The sequence below is a fragment of the Bufo bufo genome, chromosome 5 (assembly GCF_905171765.1).
Source record: "Bufo bufo chromosome 5, aBufBuf1.1, whole genome shotgun sequence".
Classification (NCBI taxonomy): domain Eukaryota; kingdom Metazoa; phylum Chordata; class Amphibia; order Anura; family Bufonidae; genus Bufo; species Bufo bufo.
The window spans coordinates 259873839-259899357 of NC_053393.1; the positions used below are offsets into that span (position 1 = coordinate 259873839).

At 42.9% G+C, this 25519-nt stretch overlaps 1 protein-coding gene across 2 annotated transcripts in view; it reads left to right on the forward strand.

The window, feature by feature from the left end:
- The window catches only part of SACM1L (SAC1 like phosphatidylinositide phosphatase), a 168685-nt gene that overhangs the window by 86010 nt on the left and 57156 nt on the right, over positions 1–25519 (forward strand). For both annotated transcript variants that reach the window (XM_040432192.1, XM_040432193.1), the window contains 3 exons: positions 1799–1832; positions 4096–4197; positions 9418–9503. In XM_040432192.1, the coding sequence (XP_040288126.1) occupies positions 1799–1832; positions 4096–4197; positions 9418–9503 (222 nt within the window). The remainder of the gene's footprint in view (positions 1–1798; positions 1833–4095; positions 4198–9417; positions 9504–25519) is intronic.

Here is a 25519-nt window from a genome sequence, read left to right on the forward strand (position 1 = left end):
AAAAATGGGTTAAAATGAAAAATTAGACAAAAAAATGAAATTCTCAAATTTCCTCCCTATTTGCCAATAACTCTTGTGCAACACCTAAAGGGTTAACAACGTATACAAAATCCGTTTTGAATACCTTGAGGGGTGTAGTTTCTTAGATGGGGTCATTTTTGGGTGGTTTCTATAATGTAAGCCTCGCAAAGTGACTTGAGACCTGAACTGGTCCCTAGAAATTGAGTTTTTGTAAATTTCGGAAAAATTTCAAGATTTGCTTCTAAACTTCTAAGCCTTATAACATCCCCAAAAAATAAAATATCATTCCCAAAACAATTCAAACATGAAGTAGACATATGGGGAATGTAAAGTCATCACAATTTTTGGGGGTATTACTATGTATTTTTGTTAAATTTAGGTATTTTTTGTTGCAAAAAAATTTTTTTTTTTTACTCCATTTTACCAGTGTCATGAAGTACAATATGTGACGAAAAAACAATCTCAGAACGGCCTGGATAAGTCAAACCGTTTTAAAGTTATCAGCACTTAAAGGGACTCTGGTCAGATTTTCAAAAAATGGCCTGGTCCTAAGGTGTAAAAAGGCTGTGTCCTTAAGGGGTTAATACTGGGGGGAGGGAGAGAAGGGCGCACTGGGCCACCAATGTTTTTAATACTGGGGGGAGGCGCGCGCACAGCGCCACCAATGATAGTTAACCTTTAATACAGGAGGTGGCGCCGGCAGAATCACATAGCTGGCACCCTGCCTCTGACAGTGAGCTGCGATCAGCGGCAGTTAACCCCTCAGGTGCCGGCTATGTGATTCTGCCGCCTCCTGTATTTGCATTAGAAGTTAACTTTCATTGGTGGCGCAGTGCGCCCGCCCCTCCTCCTTCCATCTCTCCTCCATTGGCAGTGACTGCACAGAGGGGAGGAAGAGACTACTTCCTTCTCCCCTGTGCAGCTAAGGGAACTTGGAGCGCGCTGAGAGCAGCACGCTCCAAGTTCTGGGATACTAGACTGCGCAGCCCAGTATAAAAAAAATGGAAATCCCGGTATCGTATCAAAACCGGTACAAAAGTATCGATTGGGTATTGAAATTTCGATACCCGAAACAACCCTATTAGACACATTACTCAGTTGGAAAAGTTTAAAAATAACAATGCAGGAAAAATGGCGGGATCACTGGAGGGCATCACATGTGCAGTAACATATATCGAATTAGCATGAAGGTACCACAAAAAAAGAAATACAGGTGCAAATGGTAACCATAATAATATTAAGAAAACGAATTACCCATAATGCGTCCTCATCCAGGATGGTGGCAGCCCCATTAACCCTGGGTGTTTGCTGTGTGAAACAGCAAAAACCCAGGAGCTATGGCGCTCACTTCGCTACTTTAAAGTGCAGGCGTCTGCTGTAAGTGTATGGCGAGTGTCCTGAATGAGTTGATAGGGAGTGCCCACTCTTCAGATAGGTGGGAGTCCTGGAAGTGGTACTTTTGATATGCCATAAACATATCAGAAGGTAATAACACCCATTAAGGTTTACTGCGGCCCGTGCGGTTGGACCTGAAAAGCTTGTGCACCCCTGTCCTATACAGTTCCGTCATATAGTATAGTGAATGTCTTTCGTAACCTTCTAATCTCACCTCAGGGGTGGCTGCATGTGCATAGAAATCGTGTTGTAAATCATTTTCAGATGCATACTCCTATTCAGTACCATAGCAGTCGGCCGTCTTGCTGCTGTCCAGTCTACTTCATATAAATAAATGAATAAACGTATTTTTGGTAAATCTGCTTTTTATATTCATTTACAGATTCATAAATTTGCAGTTCCAGTCATTCATGGATGTATCCTTTGAAATATAATGACTAAATATTACCAGTATTAATTTTGATAGAGGATATAGTTTCACAATGTATATTGTCGGTAAGGGGTAAGAGGCATATAGCAAACTTAGGCTACTTTCACACTAGCGTTTGGGTGTCCGCTCGTGCGCACCGTTTGAAGGGGCTCACGAGCGGCCCCGAACTCATCCGTCTGGCCCCAATGCATTCTCAGTGGAGGCGGATCCACTGAGAATGCATCCGCCTGCCAGCGCTCAGCCTCCGCTTCGCTCAGTGAGCGGACACCTGAACGCTGCTTGCAGCGTTCGGGTTTCCGCCTGGCCGTGCGGAGGCGAGCGGATCCGTCCACACTTACAATGTGAGTCAATGGGACGGATCCGCTTGAAGATGACACCATATGGCTCAATCTTCAAGCGGATCCGTTCCCCATTGACTTTCAATGTAAAGTCTGAACGGATCCGCTCAGGCTACTTTCAGACTTAGAAAATTTTCTAAGTAATAATGCAGACGGATCCGTTCTGAACGGATGCAAACGTCTGCATTATCGGAGCGGATCCGTCTGATGAAACATCAGACGGATCCGCTCCGAACGCTAGTGTGAAAGTAGCCAAACTGATACAGTATAATGCTGCCTGTACACATACAGATTGGTATGCAGTTTTGAAGCCATACCGAGGAATGGTTTAAAAATGAGAAGTAAAATCTTTGTACTTTCTCTTCCTTTGTCCATCCTGATTTGGATTAAAAACCTGAAGAAATAATGGATTTATACACCAGGGGCTTGTGTAGGTGAAACACATGAGGGGTCATTTAAGACCAGTATTTTAGAAGCCGGTCTTAATAGGTGGATGTGCTGAATTTATGTAGAGGCGCCGGCCTCTACATAACTTCGCCGTATCCACCGCCTGTCTAAATCTATGCCAGCTCTCTTGCTGGCGTAGATTTACACCATTTTCTACTCCTAAACAGGTGTAGAAAATGGTAAATGCGCCCCCTTCCCATGCCATGCCCCCCTTTTTAGACCTGGGATGAGAGGGGGAAAAGTTACAGATTGCAGCGCAAATAGTCTTTGTGGAGCAATCGGAGACAGATATATGCCACAAAGCGGCGTATATCGGTTAATAAATGACCCCCATGGTTTCAGTGAGCGTCTCTTGTACCAGCTTCACGGATGAAAGCCGCATTGCATAATCCTGCCACGTGATTCTCAGCTGCTTGTCACAGAACTCACGGAGCACATAGTAATGGCTTTATATGATTGGAATAGGAATCTGAGTAAAAATCCAAGGAAATCCTCTCATGACTACTGCACCCACAGAGCATGACTGACATCCTACTCTATACACACACTGATAAAGGGAGAGCCATCAATCATCCTTTGTGGGCATGGTAATCGGGTATGTTACAAGTCCGGTCAGGATTTACTGTGCTTTTAAGGCTACTTTCACGCTTCGGCAGGGCTCAGCAAAAACACTTCCTTTACTGATAATACAAACATCTGCATCCGCTATGAACTGATCCGGTTGTATTATCTTTAACATAGCCAAGGCGGATCAGTCATGAACTCCATTGAAAGTCAATGGGGGACGGATCCATTTTCTATTGTCAGAGAAAACAGATGCGTCCCTATTGACTTGCATGTATTTTGGAGCACTCAGTTCTGTTCAGATACATTTTGTCCTCATTGACAATGAATGAGGACAAAACGGAAGTGTTTTTCTCCGGTATTGAGATCCTATGACTGATCTCAATACCGGAAAGTTGCCTTACTCACAAATCCTGCTCTAAATCATTTAAACCTATATATCGTTTCAGCCATACCCCCCCCCCCCCCCCCCTTTCTATTATATCCTGCTATCAGGGCAGCAGAAATCACCTTTTACTTTAGATTATGTCATCAGTAGCAGATCAGTAGGGGTCCTGACACCAGCATGATCAGCTGATGTTTTGGTGTGCAGCAGCTCATTCTAACAGCTCCATACACAGTGTAATGGGTACCGAGCTGTGCTGGTTCCAGTGTGCAACAGCAACTTCTATGAGCCGACTGTTGCAGAGGACGGGAGTTGCACTGACCTGTTTTTGATTGTTATTGATGACTAAGGATACTGTAGGTCCCTTGTATTTAAATCCAGTAAAAAATCCTTTTAATAGAAAGGAGTTTTGCTGCAATCTTTGGGTTGTTGTAAAATTTGCCTGTAAATAAAGCACTTTGTGTTAGGTTTGTTGAATGTTCCTGCATTTTCACGTTTTTCTCAACTGTTTCCAGTTATTGCGATACATTCCTGTTCTATTAATGGAAAATACTTTGATTGGATTCTCATCTCTAGAAGAAGTTGTTTTCGAGCTGGAGTAAGATACTATGTTAGAGGTATAGTACTTATCCTAATAAAGTTACATGACATTGTTTCATCCTTCTATATTTATCCATGTTTAATTCAAAGTGTCATTAAACAAGACTTTGAATAGAACACTCCGTAAACATTTCAGTGTATATGCAGGGAAATGCTCACACCGTACATACCAAACGAATTCATTTCACTGTTTTTCAATATAACAGCATCTACTATAAGAAAAAAAAAGTATAATACCAATATACAGTTTCATAAAGTATGTCTAGTAGGGTTGCAGTAAACTATTATTTTAGAAATCGAGTAATCGATTTATTTTATTTATTATTTTAGAAATCGAGTATTCTATCGATAATTTTTTTTACAATTAATCGAATATTCTAATAAGAAAACAATGAATTAATAGACTGTTTTCCTTTATAAAAACTTATCAGACCACCTGCCATCAGTCCCCAACACCCTTTGTTCCCCCCAGAGCCATCAGCTCCCCACCCTTCCCCTTTTGCCAGCAGCTCTCCCCCCCTTGTGAAATTATCTCCCCCCTGCTCCTCCTGACACCCGGAGTGCACAGCGTCATTGGTTACTATGACACTGTGCACTCTGGGTGCCCGGCCTTAGTCACACCAACTTACCTTTCCAGCAGGGGCGCCGCCGACACTCCATCGTCTGACGTCACACAGCGCGTCAGGTCATGGCGTGCGTACGTCAGGAGGTCAGTGCAGCACGGGACCATAGATGTGCGGTGTAGTGTCCGGAGGCCCCCTGTTGGAAAGGTGAGTATTGCGGGACAGCGAGAGACCATGGAGCGGGAGTAATAGCAAGCGCTTCACTCCCGCTCTGTGGTCATGTGACATAAACAAATCTTCGATGCAAAAAATTTGCATCGAGGATTTTTTTGTGTCGAATTACTCAATTCAATCGAGTAATCCTTTCAGCCCTAATGTCTAGGCTATACCTCCAGAATATTATATATTTTGGGCCATTTAACCAGATTTTACAACAGTGCCTAAATGGAATCTGGAACCTTTATTGTTTCTGTTTTATTTTTTATATTGTGTAGGGTCATAGTAACATAATATATAAGGAGTAAAAAATACATTTATCCATCCAGTTCGGCCTGTTATCCTGCAAGTTGATCCAGAGGAAGGCAAAAAAAAAACTGTGAGGCAAAAGCCAATTTTCCCCACTTAAGGGGAAAAAAATTCCTTCCCGACTCCAATCAGGCAATCAGAATAACTCCCTGGATTAACGACCCCTCTCTAGTACCTATAGCCTGTAATATTATTACACTCCAGAAATACATTCAGGCCCCTCTTGAATTCTTTTATTGTACTCACCATCACCACCTCCTCAGGCAGAGAGTTCCATAGTCTCACTGCTCTTACCGTAAAGAATCCTTTTCTATGTTTGTGTACAAACCTTCTTTCCTCCAAACGCAGAGGATGTCCCCTCGTCACAGTCACAGTCCTGGGGATAAATAGATGATGGGAGAGATCTCTGTACTGACCCCTGATATATTTATACATATTAATTAGATCTCCCCTCAGTTGTCTTTTTTCTAAAGTGAATAACCCTAATGTTGATAATCTTTCAGGGTACTGTAGTCCCCCCATTCCAGTTATTACTTTAGTTGCCCTCCTCTGTACCTTCTCCAGCTCTGCTATGTCTGCCTTGTTCACTGGAGCCCAGAACTGTACACAGTACTCCATGTGTGGTCTGTCTAGTGATTTGTAAAGTGGTAGGAATATGTTCATCACGGGCATCTACGCCCTTTTTGATGCAACCCATTATCTTATTGGCCTTGGCAGCAGCTGCCTGACACTGGTTTTTACAGCTTAGTTTGCTGTTCACTAAAATTCCTAGGTCCTTTTTCCATGTCAGTGTTACCCAGTGTTTTACCATTTAGTATGTACTGGTGACTTGCATTATTCCTTCCCATGTGCATAACCTTACATTTGTCAGTGTTAAACCTCATCTGCCACTTATCTGCCCAAGCCTCCAATCTATCCAGATCCCTCTGTAGTAGTATACTGTCCTCTTCTGTGTCAGTTACTTTACACAGTTTAGTGTCATCTGCAAAAATTTATATTGTACTGTGCAAGCCTTCTACAAGATCCTTAATAAATATATTGACGAGAATAGGGCCCAATACTGACCCCTGAGGTACTCCACTAGTGACAGTGACCCAATCTGAGTATGTACCGTTAATAACCACCCTCTGTTTTCTATCACTGAGCCAGTTACTTACCCACATACAGACATTTTCTCCCAGTCCAAGCATTTTCATTTTATATGCTAACCTTTTATGCGGTACAGTGTCAAATGCTTTGGAGAAGTCCAGATATACAGTACAGACCAAAAGTTTGGACACACCTTCTTATTCAAAGAGTTTTCTTTATTTTCATGACTATGAAGGCATCAAAACTATGAATTAACACATGTGGAATTATATACATAACAAACAAGTGTGAAACAACTAAAAATATGTCATATTCTAGGTTCTTCAAAGTAGCCACCTTTTGCTTTGATTACTGCTTTGCATTTGGCATTCTCTTGTCTGCAGCAGTGCTCTCCCTGAACTGACATACTCCTCATCTGCCAACCGTGCAAACTTGTTGGGGTGTGTCAGATCACGGCTAGCACTCTTTCCTCTACCCTGCTTTCTAACTGTTACCCAGTTAGCTACCTCACTTTACTGAGCCTCCTCGCTACCACCCTACCCCACATCTACACTAAAGAGTGCTTGCTCAGTGAGCAGCAAACTCTTTTCCAAATTGTCAATGCTTCTCAGTGTTGAAATTCGCTCATTTAGATACTCGATGTACAATTCCAAACAGGCAATTTTCTCACATTTTGAACAAAGATATTCAACCTCAAACAGCTGTTCCAAGACTGCATACATTAGACAAAATGTGCACTGGACTGCGCTGTCAATAATGGAACACATACAAAGTGGGGATTACGCAAGAAAAGAGAAAAATACAATACAGTGCAGTGATAAGAATCTAACTTACTGTAGTCCTAAAGTCCGTGAATCTAAAGTCACACACTTAATACAAACACACACTTGAACTCAAAAACGCGAACGCTAACAAATATGCGTTATTTGTCTGCTTTTCCTCTGGATTCAAATGGATGTTAAATATTTTTGTAATATACTTTATTAGGGAAAGATGTTTCTTTGTACTAGAAAACATAGTGTATAGAGTCTTCTTAGCAAAGCTCTAACTGACTGAGTGTTGAAGACGCCTGTGTATATCCTACAGAGGCTACCTGCCTCTTGTCACTGGCTATGTACATGTGCCCTAACTATCATTGTCTGTCACCATTCCTATCTGACTTGTTACACACAGGCGTCTTCTGCGCTCAGTAGAACGCTGAAGACAGACTCTCGTTAGCAATGCCCAGAGTTTTGCTAAGAAGACACTTTTACACATCTTTCCCTATTCTCCTGCCTGGTATGCTAATTTTATCATCTGAGCAATGAGGAGGAGACTGAGTCTTTCTCCGTGGGCGTCTCCTTCTCCCTGGCTGTAGAGCTGTCCAATCGCAGCGGAGAGTGTCACAGCCAGGGAGAAAAAAAAACTCACCTTCTCCCTGGCTGTGACGCTCTCCGCTGCGAATGGACAGCGATATAGCCAGGGAGAAAGAGAAGCCCACGGAGAAAGACTCGGTCTCCTCCTCATTGCTCCGATGCTAAAATTAGCATTCCAGGCGGGAGAATACAGCGGGCGAACAGAGTGGTGCCCAGAAAAAATTGTAAGTGCAGTTAGAGCCCTGCACTATGCCCTACGTGTCCTGATACTTAGTTTATAATGTTTGGACCCATGAAAGGTCATCTTTAATAAAGGCCAATTGCAAATATGATTTTTAGCCAAAAGTAAGTTAAATGCAATAATAAAAAAAGGTGTACATAGGCTTTAGCATCCCTGTTCTACACTATATAAAAAAAATAAACTGAAATGATGGTTACACTTTCGCACCTGTAATCCATTTTAAGCTACTGTTGTGACCTAAAACGTTGCTGTTTCTGAACCCCCGAAACTTAAGTTTGTTTGATATGCAAATGATGCACAAAGTGTACAGTTGGGCTTTAACAGTCTTTATGCGCCCCAGCCCGTCTCTTCGTTCCACTTGCAACTCTGTCCCTTCGTGCTGCGACACCACCGTTGTTCTCCCCTCTGCTTACTGTGTCTCTGTTGTGCGCGCTCCAAATCCTGTGCAGGTGCAGATCGGGAATCTGCCTGCATACTGCAGTACAAACTGTGGACATCAGTACATACAAGGAGGCTGATGCCCACTTATGTACTGCAGGTACAGAACAAATTCTTATCTGCACCTTCACAAGATTTGGAACAAGCAAAAAGGTGACCTGGTAGGCAGAGGGAGAGGGCAATAGTGGCATCGCAAGCCAGTGGGATACGGCGGCAAGGGTGTGGAATTGGCAGCAACAGAACAAGTAGGCTTGGTCTCTTTGAAAGGTTGATAACGCCCATCTGGGCACTTTGTGTCGCATATCAAAAAAACTTCATTTTATGGGGATCAGAAACGGCAGTAAAGCTACCAAAGGTATGGTTTAAACAACATTTTAGTACCTTTAGCATTAGTTAAAGATGCTAAATGTAGGTGACAGACTCGCTTTAAGGTGCTCCGTTTTTTTTTTACCTACCCATTGACCTCAACGATGACTGATAGCGCCTGATGTCCTGCACCTGCTAATTCGGCTCTTGTTCTCCTGATAGTTGTGGAATATGACAGTGTGTGAAGAGGGCGGAAGCATCCAAGTCTTCAGGAAGGGCAGATCACACAGGTTGAAATGTATTAGTGTACAGATAGGGAGGAAAGCACAATGGAGAGCGGGGGGAGAATCACACATAAGTGTCTTTAGCACAATGGAGGGGAAAACCCTCTCAGGCTGTAGAAGGAAAAATCAGTAAATGGATAACATTTTTGTGCATGAGAGCTAGTAAATGCAGGAGCATCCTAGACATACAGACCTAAACAACCGACATGTATTACCTGTAGGGATACGTTTGCATGAAAAAAGTCTGAAACTAGCTGCAGGTTGCAAGGGGGTAGATGGGGTAGAAAGTAAATGAAGGATTAAAGACTGCAGCCAAAACAACTTTGTAACTCAAGTTAACAGTTAACATAAATGTTAAATATTTTTTTCCATGTGAATGGTGTCCATATCCTTTCTTTTCTGTTTAAACTGCTTTGTATTCTGCTTTAAATATTAGGTATTGATTCTGAAGGACATGCAGCAAATTTTGTTGAGACAGAGCAAATTGTGTACTGCAATGGAGGAAAAGCTTCGTTTGTTCAAGTAAGGTTTATATCGATGAATTTTATTTTTTATTTTGTCCTTTTAAAAGTGTAAAATAAATTATACCATGCATGTCAGAAATATCTCGGAAAAGAAGTGACTTTGTTGATCACAGCAACCAATCTGCTTATAAACTACCTGTAAATAGTAAAAATAAAACAGACTCTGTTTTGCACATCTAGGACACTTGCTGTGTGAGAATGCTCAATAATTACAAGTTATCTTTTTCTCACTAGTGGTTAAGTACTTTGGATGCTAATTACACTTTGAAAGAGGTTTGTCTAGTTTCACAATATTGATGACTGATCCTCAGAATAGCTCATCAATGTCCAACTCCCAGTTCTGACAATCAGCTGCTTGAAAAGGCAGTGCCGCTAGTGCAATCTAGCAGGAACAGGTCGGGTCCCGGCTGACAGATACAGCGGGGATCCTGAGGAGAGGACATGAGTGGTTTATTACCACTCTTGCCTTCTCCAGAGCCGCTTCCTCTATTAGTCCAAGTGGTCACAGGAGGCTGTTTTTCCCCTATAACTGGGGCTCTTGTGGATGCCCCAGTTACAGTGCAAACAGTGCAAGTTAAAAAAAAAAAAAAAGGATCCTCCAGAGGTCTTTTAATGACCTCTTGGGTCCCATATTATGTGGCCAAAAAAAATTAAGTAAAATCTAAATAATAATAATAAATATAAGTAAAAAAAAATTGAAAGGGTTTGCTAAGGCTACTTTCACACTTGCGTCAGAGGATTCCGGACGCAAACGGATGCATTTGTCAGACGGATCCGGATGCGGATCCATCTGACAAATGCATTGAAATACCGGATTCATCTCTCCAGTGTCATCTGGAAAAAAAGGATCCGGTATTTCAAATTTTTTTTTTTTTTTTTTACAGATTTAAAGGTCTGCACATGCGGACCGGAAGAACGGATCCGTTAATGCCGGATCTCGCACTAATATATTTCAATGGAAATGAATCCGTCCAGAAAAAGGAAGATGGACTGAACTGAAGACATCCTGATGCATACTGAACGGAATACTCTCCATTCAGAATGCATTAGGATAAAACTGAAGCGTTTTTTTTTCCGGTATTGAGCCCCTAGGACGGAACTCAATACCGGAAAAGAAAAACGCTAGTGTGAAAGTACCTTTACAGAAACAGTCACCCTGTTCACTCAAACCTATACATGTTATATATCAAAACAATCGTCACAATATAGGGAACCCATTGTAGTAATAAATTCTTGTGTCCGCTTTAAAATATTTAAGAAATAAAAAGCTATAATTAAAGAAAAAATTACTTTTCAATAAGAATCAACCGTTTTCCCCATGTTAAACCTAAAACAAGAAAAAAGTTTCAAGTAAAAAAAACATCTAAAAAATTTATTTTGGTGGTCAAATTAAGTTTGAATAACATAAGTGTTTGAATAGCGTTTGCTACAGTAGTAGAAGACGCAGGCTGTTGAGCTCTATCTAGTAACCTATCATGAACATCATTAACCCTTTGGCTACCGGAGGTTTTTTTCATTTTTGCATTTTCATTTTTCTTCCCTATTTTCCGTGAGCCATAACTTTTTTTTTTTTTCTGATCACATAGCTGTATGAAGGCTTATTTTTTCCGGGACAAGTTGTACTTTCTAATGCCACCATTAATTATGGCAAAAAATGTTGTGGGAAGCTGTAAAAAAAAAAATCCAAATGGGGTGGAATTTGAATTTTTTTTTTTTTTATATTGCCATATTCTGACCCCCATAACTTTTTTTATACTGCATTTTTGGTCGCGGTGATGCCCATGATGTTTATATTTGTTATTTATGTATTTATTTTTTAATTATACGGAAAGGGGGGTGATTTAAACTTTTATATATTTTTTTTATTTTTTTAAACTTCTTTTATTTTTATTTTTTTGTGATCATTATGTGCCTCATATATGAGCTTATTACATTTTTATTTTTTTTAATTTTGGTTTATCAGGAATTTATTATCTTATTTTGCTCATTTCTTATTCTGGCCTGCCATCTGATGGCTAAAATAAGAATTGCAGTTTGAATACTGTTAGCCTACTTAGTAAGGCACCTATGCCCGGATTGGACACACGGGGCATAGGAGCCACCTCTTGATGTCCTCGCTCTGAGATCTGCACTGCGCAAGCGGTGATGCAGTCATCAGCACTTGTGCACTACAGATCTCACAGGTTATATCCTCCTGAGATCAACCACCCATGCGTAAGATTTCAGGGCAGTGCATCTGAACAGTAAGGAATATCTGGCCCTGTCAATCTGGCCATGAGGAGGAGTGGAGACTGAGGAGGGGAATCTGTGCCCTGACCCTCAGTGTTCTGATCACCTAATTATTTGCCTAAAAATAAAAGTGAAAATTATAGAGGGCTTTTTATTCAACAAGATCAACTCTGCCAGGCAGTATGCCTGGTATTAAAAAATAAAATAAAAAATTTGATCATGATGACGTGCTCTTGAAACCTCTGATTTAATCTAGGCTTAGGAGTCTTGTGGGTGGTACTACTCAGTGATTGATCATTTTCTGAGATAGTTATAGCTATCAAGGATTAAAAAGTTTGGCCAATTTATGCCTAAAATGATAAAATATTTTTACAGTTTACTACAATAGTAAATATTTTATACATGCACGCATAAGCAATCATGTTCTGTACTCCATCTCTGCAGTTTAAAGGCATGCAGCTGAAGACAGTCTGAAAAGCTTGCTTCTTTGTTGTAGGGTCCATTCACACGTCTGCGAAATGGATCTAGATCAGTTTCGCAATGTTGCGGAACGGATCTGGACACATTCATATTCAATGGGGCTGGAAAAGATGCGGACAGCACAGTGTGCTGTCGGCATCCGCACTTCCTTTCGCCATCCGCACTTCCTTTCGCCATCCGCACTTCCTTTCGCATGCAGAAAGCACGTGGCTGGTGTCCATGTTTTGCGGATATGCAATTTGCAGACCGCAAAACACTTGCAGACGTTTGAATGGACCCTTACAATTAGTAGTCTTCAGCATTCAGTCAGTAGAACTCTGAAAGGGAGTCGGCCACCAGGGAATTCACGATTCACGCACTCTGCCTTGTAGGGCTAGCTCAGCTGGATGTAATGTTACCTTTCTGTTGGTGATTCGTTGGTTAAGGCTCCATTCACACGTCCGTGTTGTGTTGCGGACCCGCAAATTGCGGATCCGCAACACACCCGCCCGGCACCCCTATAGAAATGCCTATTCTTGTCCGCAAGCTGTGGACAAGAATAGGACATGTTTTATCTTTTGCGGAACTGCGGACCTGAAGATCGGTGCCGTGCTCCGCAAATGCGGATGCTGACAGCACACTGTGTGCTGTCCGCATCCATTCCGTCCCCATAGAAAATGAATGGGTCCGCACCCGTTCCGCAAAATTGCGGAACGAATGCGGACGTGTGAATGGAGCCTAATTCTGGAGAAAAAGCAATTTTAACTCTTTAGTGAATTGATTCTGCTTTGTACTGTAATTGTACAATATAAGTGTTACAGTACATAGTACAAGCAATCAAAAGATTGTAGGTGAGGTAAGAGCTGGTAGTTTTGTCTTTTTGGCCTATATACCGTAAAATCCAGCCAGCAGTCTCAGCTGGTGGTGGTTTATCCTCCATCTGACAGAGAAGCTGGGGAGTCTGTGTTTTGGTACCTGTGGATTTGTGCAGTGCTAAAGGGCTGAGAGCTGCATGCTGGGAAATAGGCCCCTAAAGCCTGCTGTGGACTGCGGGTGGAAAACTGCTAACCAGGTGAAGATTTTGTTCTATGGACATTGCATGGTGTGAATGAACACCAAGACGGCAAACTGTCATTTTGTTTTTCCTTATGTGTGAATAAACACCGAACTGTTTAAGTTAAAGGGAACCTGTCACCTCCCCAAGCCGTCCCAAGCCGCCAGCAGTACCTGCATGTAGCCAGCAGTGTGTTTCTGATGATGCCTTTCTTCCTGAAGGCAGATGCGGCAAAAGTACTGAAAACGTTGTTTTATCCCCTGCCGGCGCGCTTCGCCGCACATGCTTGAAGACAAGGAGGCAGCGGCCTCCTTGCTTCAAGTCACGGTAACCGCGCCCCCTTCCCTGCCCCTTCGCTGTTACCGTGACTTGAAGCAAGGAGGCCGCTGCCTCCTTGTCTTCAAGCATGTGCGGCGAAGCGCGCCGGCAGGGGATAAAACAACGTTTTCAGTACTTTTGCCGCATCTGCCTTCAGGAAGAAAGGTATCATCAGAAACACACTGCTGGCGGCTTGGGATGGTTTTAGGAGGTAAGTTCCCTTTAAAGACTTTGTGATTGCCTTTATACTGTGTCCGCTGGCCTGTCTACCAGAGCAAAACCCCACATATATATATATATATATATATATATATATATATATATATATATATATATATATACAGTACAGACCAAAAGTTTGGACACACCTTCTCATTCAAAGAGTTTTCTTTATTTTCATGACTATGAAAATTGTAGATTCACACAGAAGGCATCAAAACTATGAATTAACACATGTGGAATTATATACCTAATAAACAAGTGTGAAACAACTGAAAATGTCATATTCTAGGTTCTTCAAAGTAGCCACCTTTTGCTTTGATTACTGCTTTGCACACTCTTGGCATTCTCTTGATGAGCTTCAAGAGGTAGTCCCCTGAAATGGTTTTCACTTCACAGGTGTGCCCTGTCAGGTTTATTAAGTGGGATTTCTTGCCTTATAAATGGGGTTGGGACCATCAGTTGCGTTGAGGAGAAGTCAGGTGGATACACAGCTGATAGTCCTACTGAATAGACTGTTAGCTGCTTTTTTATTGCCATAATACAAATTTTAAGTAAAGAAAAACAAGTGGCCATCGTTACTTTAAGAAATGAAGGTCAGTCAGTCAGCCGAAAAGTAAGGGCTATTTGATAGGGGTGCACCTAAATGAAAATTCTGGTCCGAAACCGAAACCGAAAATTCAGGATGCCCTTGACCGAAAACCGAAACCGAAACTGCCTTTTTGCCCAAATACTTTTAAAATACTTTTTTTTTAATGATTTTATTAATAATTCTTTTTCATGAATGAAATTCATCTGTGGGTGGCGCTGTTATGGAGAGGGGGATCTGTGGGTGGCGCTGTTATGGAGAGGGGGATCTGTGGGTGGCGCTGTTATGGAGAGGGGGATCTGTGGGTGGCGCTGTTATGGAGAGGGGGATCTGTGGGTGGCGCTGTTATGGAGAGGGGGATCTGTGGGTGGCGCTGTTATGGAGAGGGGGATCTGTGGGTGGCGCTGTTATGGAGAGGGGGATCTGTGGGTGGCGCTGTTATGGAGAGGGGGATCTGTGGGTGGCGCTGTTATGGAGAGGGGGATCTGTGGGTGGCGCTGTTATGGAGAGGGGGATCTGTGGGTGGCGCTGTTATGGAGAGGGGGATCTGTGGGTGGCGCTGTTATGAAGAGGGGGATCTGTGGGTGGCGCTGTTATGAAGAGGGGGATCTGTGGGTGGCGCTGTTATGGAGAGGGGGATCTGTGGGTGGCGCTGTTATGGAGAGGGGGATCTGTGGGTGGCGCTGTTATGGAGAGGGGGATCTGTGGGTGGCGCTGTTATGGAGAGGTGGATCTGTGGGTGGCGCTGTTATGGAGAGGGGGATCTGTGGGTGGCGTTGTTATGGAGAGGGGGATATGTGCACTGTTATGGAGAGAGGAATCTGTGCACTGTTATGGAGAAGGGGATCTGTGCACTGTTATGGAGAAGGGGATCTGTGCACTGTTATGGAGAAGGGGATCTGTGCACTGTTATGGAGAAGGGGATCTGTGCACTGTTATGGGCATAACAGTGCACAGATCCCTTTCCCCATAACAGTGCACAGATCCCTTTCCCCATAACAGTGCACAGATCCCCCTACCCATAACAGCCCCGGCCCTGCTGCTCACAGCAGACTAATCACTCACTGCATCTTTATTTTAGCTTACAATCGTGACGCTCCAGTAACAACTCTGCAGGCAGAGCGGAGGGCGGCGTAACGTCACTTACTCACGTGACGCACCTGCTCCGCCCACTTTATGAATGAAGGAGGCGGAGCAGGCGCGTCACGTGAGTAAGTGACGTTAGGCCGCCCGCCGCTCTGCCTGCAGAGTTGTTACTGGAGCGTCACGATTGTAAGGTAAAATAAAGATGCAGTGACTTAAAGTAAACCGCCCGCCCGGCGCCCGCCCGCAGATGGTGAGCTACTTGGTGGGTGACAAATCCCACACCCTATATTTTCGGCCGATATGTAACAATATCGGCCGAAATGGATTAGGTGCATTTTCGGCCGATATTTTCGGCTGCCGGAATTTCGGTGCACCCCTACTATTTGACCATGAAGGAGAGTGATGGGGTGCTGCACCAGATCTGAATTAATTAAATATTCTTCTGAAATACTTTGTTCTTTACATAGTTGAATGTGCTGACAACAAAATCACACAAAAATTTAAAAATGGAAATCAAATTTTTCAACCCATGGAGGTCTGGATTTGGAGTCACACTCAAAATTAAAGTGGAAAAACACACTACAGGCTGATCCAACTTTGATGTAATGTCCTTAGAACAAGTCAAAATGAGGCTCAGTAGTGTGTATGGCCTCCACGTGCCTGTATGACCTCCCTACAATGCCTGTGCATGCTCCTGATGAGGTGGCGGACGGTCTCCTGAGGGATCTCCTCCCAGACCTGGACTAAAGCATCTGCCAACTCCTGGACAGTCTGTGGTGCAACGTGACGTTGGTGGATAGAGCGAGATATATGTGTGTATGTATATACACTGCTCAAAAAAATAAAGGGAACACTTAAACAACACAATGTAACTCCAAGTCAATCAAACTGTCTACTTAGGAAGCAACACTGAGTGACAATCAATTTCACATGCTGTTGTGCAAATGGGATAGACAACAGGTGAAAATTATAGGCAATTAGCAAGACACCCCCAATAAAGGAGTGCAGCTTATCCAGGATGGCACATCAATGCGAGCTGTGGCAAGAAGGTTTGCTGTGTCTTTCAGCATAGTGTCCAGAGCATGGAGGCGCTACCAGGAGACAGGTCAGTACATCAGGAGACGTGGAGGAGGCCGTAGGAGGGCAACAACCCAGCAGCAGGACCGCTACCTCCGCCTTTGTGCAAGGAGGAACAGGAGGAGCACTGCCAGAGCGCTGCAAAATGACCTCCAGCAGGCCACAAATGTGCATGTGTCTGCTCAAACGGTCAGAAACAGACTCCATGAGGGTGATATGAGGGCCCGACGTCCATAGGTGGGGGTTGTGCTTACAGCCCAACACCGTGCAAGACGTTTGGCATTTGCCAGAGAACACCAAGATTGGCAAATTCGCCACTGGCTCCCTGTGCTCTTCACAGATGAAAGCAGGTTTACACTGAGCACATGTGACAGACGTGACAGAGTCTGGAGACTCGGTGGAAAACGTTCTGCTGCCTGCAACATCCTCCAGCATGACCGGTTTGGCATTGGGTGAGTAATGGTGTGGGGTGACATTTCTTTGGAGGGCCGCACAGCCCTCCATGTGCTCGCCAGAGGTATCCTGACTGCCATTGGGTACCGAGATGAGATCCTCAGACCCCTTGTGAGACCATATGCTGGTGCAGTTGGCCCTGGGTTCCTCCTAATGCAAGACAATGCTAGACTTCATGTGGCTGGAGTGTGTCAGCAGTTCCTGCAAGACGAAGGCATTGATGCTATGGACTGGGGAGGGGGGCCACACACACTACTGATCCTCATTTTTACTTGTTTTAAGGACATTACATCAAAGTTGGATCAGCCTGTAGTGTGTTTTTCCACTTTAATTTTGAGTGTGACTCCAAATCCAGATCTCCATGGGTTAAAAAATTTGATTTCCATTTTTTTTATTTTTGTGTTATTTTGTTGTCCGCACATTCAACTATGTAAAGAACAAAGTACTTCAGAAGAATATTTTATTAATTCAGATCTAGGATGTGTTATTTTTGTGTTCCCTTTATTTTTTTGAGCAGTGTGTGTGTGTAGAGATATATATATGTGTGTGTATATGTATGTATGTGAAACTCGAAAAATTAGAATATTGTGCAAAAGTCCATTTATTTCAGTAATGCAAATTAAAAGGAATTGCAGCTTAAAATTCGATTTTTGTGAAAAGGTTCAATATTCTAGGCTCAAAGTGTCACACTCTAGTCAGCTAATTAATCCATATCCCTTGAGCAAAGGGTACCTCAAAATTGTGACTTTGGGGTTTCATAAGCTGTAAGCCATAATCATCCAAATTACAACAAATAGAGGCTTGAAATATCTCACTTGGCATGTAATGAGTCTATCTCATATATTTCACCTTTTAAGTTGAATTACTGAAATAAATGAACTTTGCATGATATTCAAATTTTTCGAGTTTCACCTGTGTATGTGTGTGTATACACTCACCTAAAGAATTATTAGGAACACCTGTTCTATTTCTCATTAATGCAATTTATCTAGTCAACCAATCACATGGCAGTTGCTTCAATGCATTTAGGGGTGTGGTCCTGGTCAAGACAATCTCCTGAACTCCAAACTGAATGTCAGAATGGGAAAGAAAGGTGATTTAACCAATTTTGAGCGTGGCATGGTTGTTGGTGCCAGACGGGCCGGTCTGAGTATTTCACAATCCGCTTAGTTACTGGGATTTTCACACACAACCATTTCTAGGGTTTACAAAGAATGGTGTGAAAAGGGAAAAACATCCAGTATGCGGCAGTCCTGTGGGCGAAAATGCCTTGTGGATGCTAGAGGTTAGAGGAGAATGGGCCGACTGATTCAAGCTGATAGAAGAGCAACGTTGACTGAAATAACCACTCGTTACAACCGAGGTATGCAGCAAAGCATTTGTGAAGCCACAACACGCACAACTTTGAGGCGGATGGGCTACAACAGCAGAAGACCCCACCGGGTACCACTCATCTCCATTACAAATAGGAAAAAGAGGCTACAATTTGCACGAGCTCACCAAAATTGGACTGTTGAAGACTGGAAAAATGTTGCCTGGTCTGATGAGTCTCGATTTCTGTTGAGACATTCAAATGGTAGAGTCTGAATTTGGCGTAAACAGAATGAGAACATGTATCCATCATGCCTTGTTACCACTGTGCAGGCTGGTGGTGTAATGGTGTGGGGGATGTTTTCTGGGCACACTTTAGGCCCCTTAGTGCCAATTGGGCATCGTTAAAATGCCACGGGCTACCTGAGCATTGTTTCTGACCATGTCCATCCCTTCATGACCACCATGTACCCATCCTCTGATGGCTACTTCCAGCAGGATAATGCACCATGTCACAAAGCTCGAATCATTTCAAATTGGTTTCTTGAACATGACAATGAGTTCACTGTACTAAAATGGCCCCCACAGTCACCAGATCTCAACCCAATAGAGTATCTTTGGGATGTGGTGGAATGGGAGTGTCACGGGGTTCCGAAGGTGCACTCGGTCCCCCATTGCCCGCAGAACTGTTGCTTAGCTTTTGGAATGAGGTTCTGTGTTTGACCTCATTCCCAGGGCGGCTTTACTAGCTGGGTGGCTCCCTGCTCCTAGTCTGCCTTGAGCGCCGAGCTGATCACTCAGTGCTCGACTGGTTGGTCTGTCGGTCATGTGACGCTGGCCACGTCACATGACCCTCACTCCCCACTATAAATACAGGCAGCCTGCTGGCTACAGGTTGCCTGTTAATTTCTAGGTTCCTGGCTATTTGTTGGACTACTGAATATTTACCTGATCCTGTTCCCTGACGATCCTCTGCCTGCTCCTCCTGTACTGCGCATACATCCTGGTATTGTGACCTCGGCTCCCACCTGACTACTCTCTTTGGACTCCTCTTGTACTTCGCTACTCTCCTGGTATTTGACCCCGGCTTCTCCTGACCATTCTTTGCTTAATCCGTTGTACTGCGTAGCTCTCTTGGTTCTGACCCGGTCCGTTCATGTTCCGTATTTTGTCTTGTCTGTCTTCCCTGCACATATCCTAAGTTAGGGACTGCCGTCCAGTTGTCCCCTGTCATCAGGACTCGTGAGGCAAGTAGGTAGGGCCAGGGGTGAGGGTGGAGCGCAGTGGTCACTACCCTTCCCCCTGTGTGTGTGTGTGGACGTGACCGTTACAGGGAGTTTCGTGCCCTGGATGTGCATCCCTCAAATCTCCATTAACTGCAAGATGCTATCATATCAATATGGGCCAACATTTCGAAAGAATGCTATCAGCACCTTGTAGAATCAATGCCACTTAGAATTAAGGCAGTTCTGAAGGCAAAAGGGGGTCCAACACCGTTTTAGTTTGGTGTTCCTAATAATTCTTTAGGTGAGTGTATGTGTGTGTGTGTGTGTGTGTGTGTATTATGTATGTATGTATGTATGTGTATGTATGTATATATATATATATATATATATATATATATATATATATATATATATATATATATATATATATATCTCTCTCTATATCTCAATGCTAGAATTGTCTTTTTTTGGTCACCTTGCCTCCCCCAAAAAAATTGAATAAAATGTATCAAAAAGTTCCATTTATCCCAAAATAATCAATAAAATCTCTAGCTCAGCCCCAATAATGAGTCCTCACACCTCCGTTGGCAGAAAAATAAGTTATGTCAGAATACGGCGGCACAAAGCAATCTTTTAAAAATTAGTGCATTTTTTTTTTTTAAATAGTAAAACATAATAAAACCCATATAAATTGGATATCTTCATAATTATACTGACCTGCAGAATAAAATTAAAATGTCATTATTACCATACAGTGAACACCATAAAAATGTAATGGAGTTGCGTTATTGCGAATAGGATGTTGAACAATTTTCTAAGGCTACTTTTACACTAGCATTTTACTGGATCTGGCAGGGTTCAGCAAAAACGCTTCCGTTACTGATAATACAACCATCTGCATCCGTTATGAACGGATCCGGTTGTATTATTGTAACAGATGGACCCTTTTATATTATTTTATGTTCGGCTGTCCGTACACCCCCTTTCCCCTTCCCCTTCCCCTGTTTCCTGTCCCATTGTTTCACAAGAGCAGGGCGGTGTCCCAGGGCCACTGCCAGACCTGTTTAAATTAGCTGCCGTGTCCCCCCTTAACCTCTCATCGGCCTAATATGCATGTGCTTAAGGCTACTTTCACACTAGCGTTAATATTTTCTAGTATTGAGATCTGTCATTCCACGCTTCCATTTTGTCCCAAATTTTTTGTCAATAGGGACATAACGTAACTGAACAGAACGTAGTGCTCCATAATGCATTCTGTTCCATTCTCATACCAGAGAGCAAACCGCAGCATGTTGCGGTTTTCTTTCCGTCCTGGGATGTGGCGCAAGACAGGTCAGTCATGATCCACAATGCAAGTCAATGGGAACGGATCAGTTTTCTCTGACGCAATAGAAATTGGATCCGCCCCCATTGACTTTCAGTGGAGTTCATGACTGATCCGTCTTATGTATGTTAAAGATAATACAACCGGATCCATTCATAATGGATGCAGATGGTTGTATTATCAGTAGCGGAAGCGTTTTTGCTGAACCCTGCCGGATCCAGTAAAACGCTAGTGTGAAAGTAGCCTAAAATTTTGCTGCAAAACCTTTATTATATCCATGCAGTATCCTCTCATAAAAAAACCCAAAAAACAGTAAGGCCCTATTCAGGATGATTGGTAGTGTATTGGGAACAGAACATGTATATTTATATACACTATTACTACATGCAGCATCTCATCATATCTGTCAGTGTTTAGAAGCAGAGCTGTTTCATTTTTTTTTATTAACATATGACAACATCAACTAGAGACAGGAAGTCAGTTTACAAATCACCTAGAGACATGCACACACTGATGTAGTTACTGTAAAAACCACAATTAAAATTATTCCACGACTAGTCCTATTTACTTATCACATGAATGTGTCCTGTATGCTAGCTGACCACATGTATGTGATGTAACACTATTGCTTACTGAATGTCAGGGTGTAAAGATGCCATGTTTGCTAGGCTATGGATGCATTACGTAGGACTGATACATGGACTATACCATTCTGCATATAGGGGTCAACTGTCTGATATAAGAAAGATATGTATGCAGAATTTTAAATGCATGTATGGCTACTTTCACATTAGTGTTTTTTGCAGATCCGTCATGGATCTGCAAAAACCCTTCCGTTACAATAATACAACCGCATGCATCCGTCAGGAACGGATCCGGTTGTATTATGTCTTCTATAGCCATGACTGATCTGTCATGAACACCATTGAAAGTCAATGGGGGACGGATCAGTTTTCTGTTGTCGGAGAAAACGTGTCCATCCCCATTGACTTACATTGTGTGTCAGGATGGATCCGTCTTGCTCCGCACCACATGGCGGATAGAAAAATGCTGCAGGCAGTTTTGGTGTCCTCCTCCAGAGCGGAATGGTGACTGAACGGAGGCAAACTGATGCATTCTGAGAGGATCCTTTTCCATTCAGAATGCATTAGGGCAAAACTGATCCGTTTTGGACCGCTTGTGAGAGCCCTGAACGGATCTCAGAAATGGAAAGCCAAAATGCTAGTGCAAATACCTGAATGGGGTATTCCAGTATTAAATTTTTTTAAGTACCAAACTAGGGCTGAAACGATTACTCGATTGAATCGAGTAATTCGACACAAAAAAATCCTCTGCTAATTTTTTGCATCAAGAATTAGTTTGTCATGTGACCATGGAGCGGGAGTGAAGGGCTTGCTAACTCACTGCTCTGTGGTCACCCGCCGGTCCGTACCTTGCTGCACTCCGCTGAGGGAAACTTTGTGTGCGCGTCCAGCTGATATGCCGGTCAGCATTCTGCTGCCTTTCAGTGTGGAGTGTTCTTCAAAGAGCCTATAGGAGTGGTGGGCAAGTAGCCATGCGGATCCGGATGTCAAGCAGAAGCGGGACAAGATCAAGGAGGTGAGGAGCCTGGGGAGTCGGGCTGTTGTAACAGGTGATGCCAGCCACTGCTGGTACCATGTGCTGGCACTGGAGGATGACATGATAGGTCACACTGGTGCAGAGGAGCCGGTGAAACTTACAGCCTAGGTGGCACTTTCTGTCCTGGCTTTCTTTTTCTTTTTTTTATTCAACATTTTATTCAAATTTTAAGTCGAACGTTTCCAAAAGCATATGGATAATATTGACAAGCTCATTCGTCAACAATACATGTATACAGAAATAATATCCATTTTACAAAGACAAGAGAATACACATATAATAATCCCTCAACATCTTTCCCTCCCCCCACCCCCAAACCCTTTTCCATCTGAATACGGCCATGACTCCTTCGTTTATATACCTGTGTGTATGTTGCCGACATTTTATGTCCCTATTCTACCTTCAATTTACTCATCAGATACCACTCTGTATGTTGGAAATTTGTCATAAGAGAGTTTAATATCCTCTGTAGACAGATGTTTAGAAATAAAAGCATTCAATTTGTCTAAGAATCTGGTTGACTTCTGATTTTTATGTGCCTCTGCCTCCAGCCGATCCATCAGTAAATTGTGTCTCATTTGCCTCTGGAATTCTCCTTCTGAAGGTGTCTGAGGGACTAACCAGTTGTGTGATAGACATCTCAAAGCTACCAGTAACGCTCCATCCACTAACCCTGGTATCCTAACATTTTCCGGAAAAACATGAAATAATATCACCCCCGGTTCACAGGGCAATACTATTTGCCAAGTGTCTTTGATCCACGATAAAATCCACTCCCAAAATAGACGTACCTTTTGGGCAAAGCCAAATACAGTGATCAAGGGTAGCTTTAGGAGTACCACATTTAGGACATTCGGTCAATCTGGCCTTGTTGACACCTGAGTATGGGATGTTAAAGGCATATATTGCTCTGTGAATCAATTTTAATTGTGACTCCCTCCATCCCTCACAAGCTACTGCCTTCCTGGTTTTCAACCAACCATGCATAATTTTATCCTTCCAATCTTCTTCCCCCAACAACGTCTTCCATCCCCTACATAGTTGGCCAAAGGCTTTATCATTCTCTCTATCCCTCAGATGTTTATATATTTCCAATAGTGACACCTTATTCCCCAACTGTTTGAGTAATATATCAAAACTATTTGAAGAACATTCGCGACTTACATCTCTTAATCTGCTTTTACAAAAATGTATGAGTTGATAATACTGTAGTTCATGCCCCATTGGTAGCCGAAACTTTTCCTGCATTTCCGGGAAAGTTAGATATCTTGGATCTCCATCATGGAGGAAGTGGCGAAACAACACAACTCCCCTATCTTTCCATAAACCAAATAATTTATTTTGGCTTCCTATTACGAAATCAGGGTGACTTCAGAGTCGCATAGATTTAGAAGCCAAAAAGGGTAAATTATACAGCTTCCTCACCTCCTTCCAAGCAACTATTGTGTCTCTCACTGTCACCACGGATTTAATGTCTACGGGCAACGATGCTAATTTGGTGTGCAAAAGCGTACCCAGATCCCAACCCTTAACTAATTCTCTTTCTAGCTTAATGTTAGAATAGTCAGATGTCTGTGCCAACCAATCTTTGCAATGTCTGAAAAGGCTTGCCAAGTTGTACCGTCTTATATCTGGGAAGCCCACCCCTCCCTTCTCCAAAGGTAAGGATAAGGTTTTTAATGCCACTCTTGCTCTTTTTTTTGACCACACAAATTGTGCGAAAGCGCCATTCAACATTTTTATGTCCTTGTGTCGGATCAGTACAGGTAAGATCTGCATAGGGTATAATAATTTAGGGAAGCTGACCATTTTTATCAAATGGCATCTGCCCAAGAGTGATAAAGGTAAATTTTGCCACCTGTTCAGGTCCTGGGTAATTTGTTTTATTAGGGGTGTATAGTTTAGGTTATAAAGTGAGTGAGGTGAGTGCCCAATTTTAATTCCCAAGTATGTGATGTATTGTTTGGCTATTGAAATTGGGCATCCCTGGATGACCTTTGGCCTTCTCGGGTTTGGAGTCCCTATATATAGCAGTTCGCACTTACTAGTGTTGATTTTTAAAACCTGACGCCTTCCCAAAGTCTTCTATTACTTCAATTATTTTGCCTATGTCCTTTTGGGGATTAGCCAAGAAAAGTATGATGTCATCAGCAAAGAGATATTTTCACTTCCTGTGTACCTATTTGAATCCCCTCAAATACATCAGATTGTTCTAGGTATCTTGCAAGAGGTTCTACCGCTATATTAAACAATAGTGGGGAAAGGGGGCATCCCTGTCTAGTTCCTTTAAGTAGTGGAAAAGATTTCGATAAAAACCCTGGTAACGCTATTTGCGCTTTTGGGTCTGTATATAACGCTAATAAATACGTTCTGAACGCACCCCTGATATTCATGGAGTCTAGGACCTTCGCCAACCATTCCCAGCTCACATTATCGAATGCCTTCTCGGCATCTATCGTTAATAATGCCAAGGAACTGGAATTTGTTTGTTGTCTATTGGCATAGTCTAGTACTGCCATTACCCTTATTATGTTGAAAACTGCCGATCTTCCTTTCACAAAGCCTACCTGTGAGGGACCTATCAGGTCCGGCAACATATTTGCCAGTCTAGTAGCCATGATTTTTGAGAATTTTTGGTCAACATTTATTAGGGATATTGGCCTGTATGAAGATGGTAGAAGAGGATCTTTTCCCGGCTTTGGTAAGAGGCGAATGTGAGCTGTATTATTAGTTAACGAAGGCACCTGACCTCCCAGCACTTTATTAAAACCTTCCCTCAAAATATGTACTAGTTCTCCTCTTAGTACTTTGTAGAATTCCCCTGTATAACCATCTGGTCCAGGCGACTTTCCTGACTGTAGGGATCTGATAGTGTCAGAGACCTCTTCCATAGATATCGGTGTGGCGAAACCAACCTCCCCACTGCGTTTTGGAGGGGGCTGTTTGCCAGCCTCCTGCCCCAGGATTATGGCCCATACTAACTTTGAAGGAGAAGACAGACCGGCCGCACAGCTTAAATCTGTGGAACTGTTTTGGGCAGGAAAGCCAT